General features: G+C 38.2%; 1 protein-coding gene across 1 annotated transcript in view; it reads left to right on the top strand.

Annotated features, from left to right (window-relative positions):
• Positions 1-916: 916 nt before the first annotated feature.
• Positions 917-1757, top strand: part of EIF3H (eukaryotic translation initiation factor 3 subunit H) — a 73648-nt gene continuing 72807 nt past the window's right edge. Inside the window, exons 1-2 of the mRNA XM_009277246.1 lie at positions 917-957; positions 1295-1439. Coding sequence (XP_009275521.1) covers positions 917-957; positions 1295-1439 — 186 coding nt within the window. The remainder of the gene's footprint in view (positions 958-1294; positions 1440-1757) is intronic.

The raw sequence follows: 1757 nt of genomic DNA, 5'->3' as shown, positions 1-1757 counted from the left end.
CATTTTTTTGGGGTGTGTGTGGTTTATTCAATATAAAGTATTGGTTTGTGCAGTCAAATCAGGAAATGTCATGGCATTGTCATTTGTATAGTCATCAGCTCTTCCTGCTGTATCTAGACTAGCAAACAAACGGAAATGACATTTTTAATGTTTGAAACCGGTCTTGTTATCACTAGAGAAATAGTTCTACTTTACACTTGAAGTCTGTTTTTAGTACTGAAACACAAGTTCCAGTGCAAGTTTCCCTCTTGGTCATATGGTAGTATTCTGATGGCAGGTTTTTCAATCCAAATTTAAGAGCCTGCTATACTAAAGACTTGTATCTTATGCACTAAATAAAACTCTCCAGAACAAAGAACAAAATTAAAACAAGAATCATGTGTCACTGGATGCATTTCTCAGACTTGTTCATTTATCTTTTTATAAATTACTTCAGTAGCTAATGTATTTTCCAGTGCGGTCATAAACCTGAACTTTTGCAGCTTGCTAATGGGTGTGAAATTTAGAGTAGTGAGTTCATGACCTTCTCGGCTACCTTTCTCAGACTCTGTTAGAAAATAAGCTTGTAGGTAGGCCTAAACTGGGGTCTGTATCTCCCTGGATAGTGTCTGCTGTGGTCTTCAGGCTGGAGATTGAAAACTGCAGACTTGTGTATGTTATTACTTCATTGTGTATTGGGGTATTTGGTTAGCATTTAAGAGTTTTGAACTCCCAGCTTTATCTCCCTGAAAAATCATTGATACTCAATGACAGCCCATGCTCTTTTCATTTGCGGCTGTTTTCTGTGAGCAATTACCATCAGAAATGCTGAGATAAAATTGGCATCATATCACAAATGCTTCTGGAAAGGAATCAACAGGCAAACAGGATTCACAGTAACAGGGACAGTCAGTGTGCATAGAAAACTCAAGAGCGAATGAGGAGAAAAATACTGGAAAAGGTGAAGCTTACGAGACGGTAAAGATGTTGAGAGTAGTTATGCAGTAGGCAGACAGCATGCTGTGCTGTGATCTGTCCAGTTAGTTATGGATTCCTTGACTGTAGAAGACCACGCTTATGGCAAATATATGATAAACCTTAACTTCATGCTAAATGCAAGTTGAATATTATTTATATGCTGGCTCTGTGGTAGAAGGCATCCATCTTCTGTATCTAGGTGATCTTGAACTGGTTGCTGTACTGCTTTCAGCATTGTTAAATTCTGCTTCACTGCCCGCTGATCTTAATTTCCTTACTGTTTTCCCATGAAATGAGATTTATATAGCTAGTGTCTTTTTGTCTCTCTGCTCTGTAGACCTCTTTTAACAAATTGGATAAAAAGGTGTGGCTTCAAAGGGCTTGAGGGAGAGATGGGAATGGGTATTGGGGTGAAACAGTGTTATCTACCTGTGATTGAGAGGCTTCAGTGTGAGTGTATCTGGATGCAAGCGAAAGCAGAAGTAAGTGGTATTGTGAATAAACAAAGAATCAGTGGGTGTTAGTCCTGTTTGATACTTACATCCAACTTAGTTGGAAAAAGGTATTTATTTTCCATTCTCCTTCCACCTCACAAGCAGGCTGTATATGAAGCTCTTGTTTTCCCATTTTACCCCAAGAAGGCAATGTGTTTGTAAAGAATTTCTTTTCTAGTCACTTTTTTCTTCCATTTAACCTATACTGCGGCACTTTAATTTATTAATGGTTAAAATTATAGAATCATAGAATCATTGAGGTTGGAAAAGACCTCTAAGATCATCGAGTCCAACCGTCGACCCAAC

The sequence above is a fragment of the Aptenodytes forsteri genome, unplaced genomic scaffold (assembly GCF_000699145.1).
Source record: "Aptenodytes forsteri isolate BGI_AS27 unplaced genomic scaffold, ASM69914v1 Scaffold49, whole genome shotgun sequence".
Lineage (NCBI taxonomy): Eukaryota > Metazoa > Chordata > Aves > Sphenisciformes > Spheniscidae > Aptenodytes > Aptenodytes forsteri.
The sequence above is the reverse complement of the archived record's forward strand: the minus strand, read 5'-3'. Positions and strand labels throughout refer to the sequence as shown.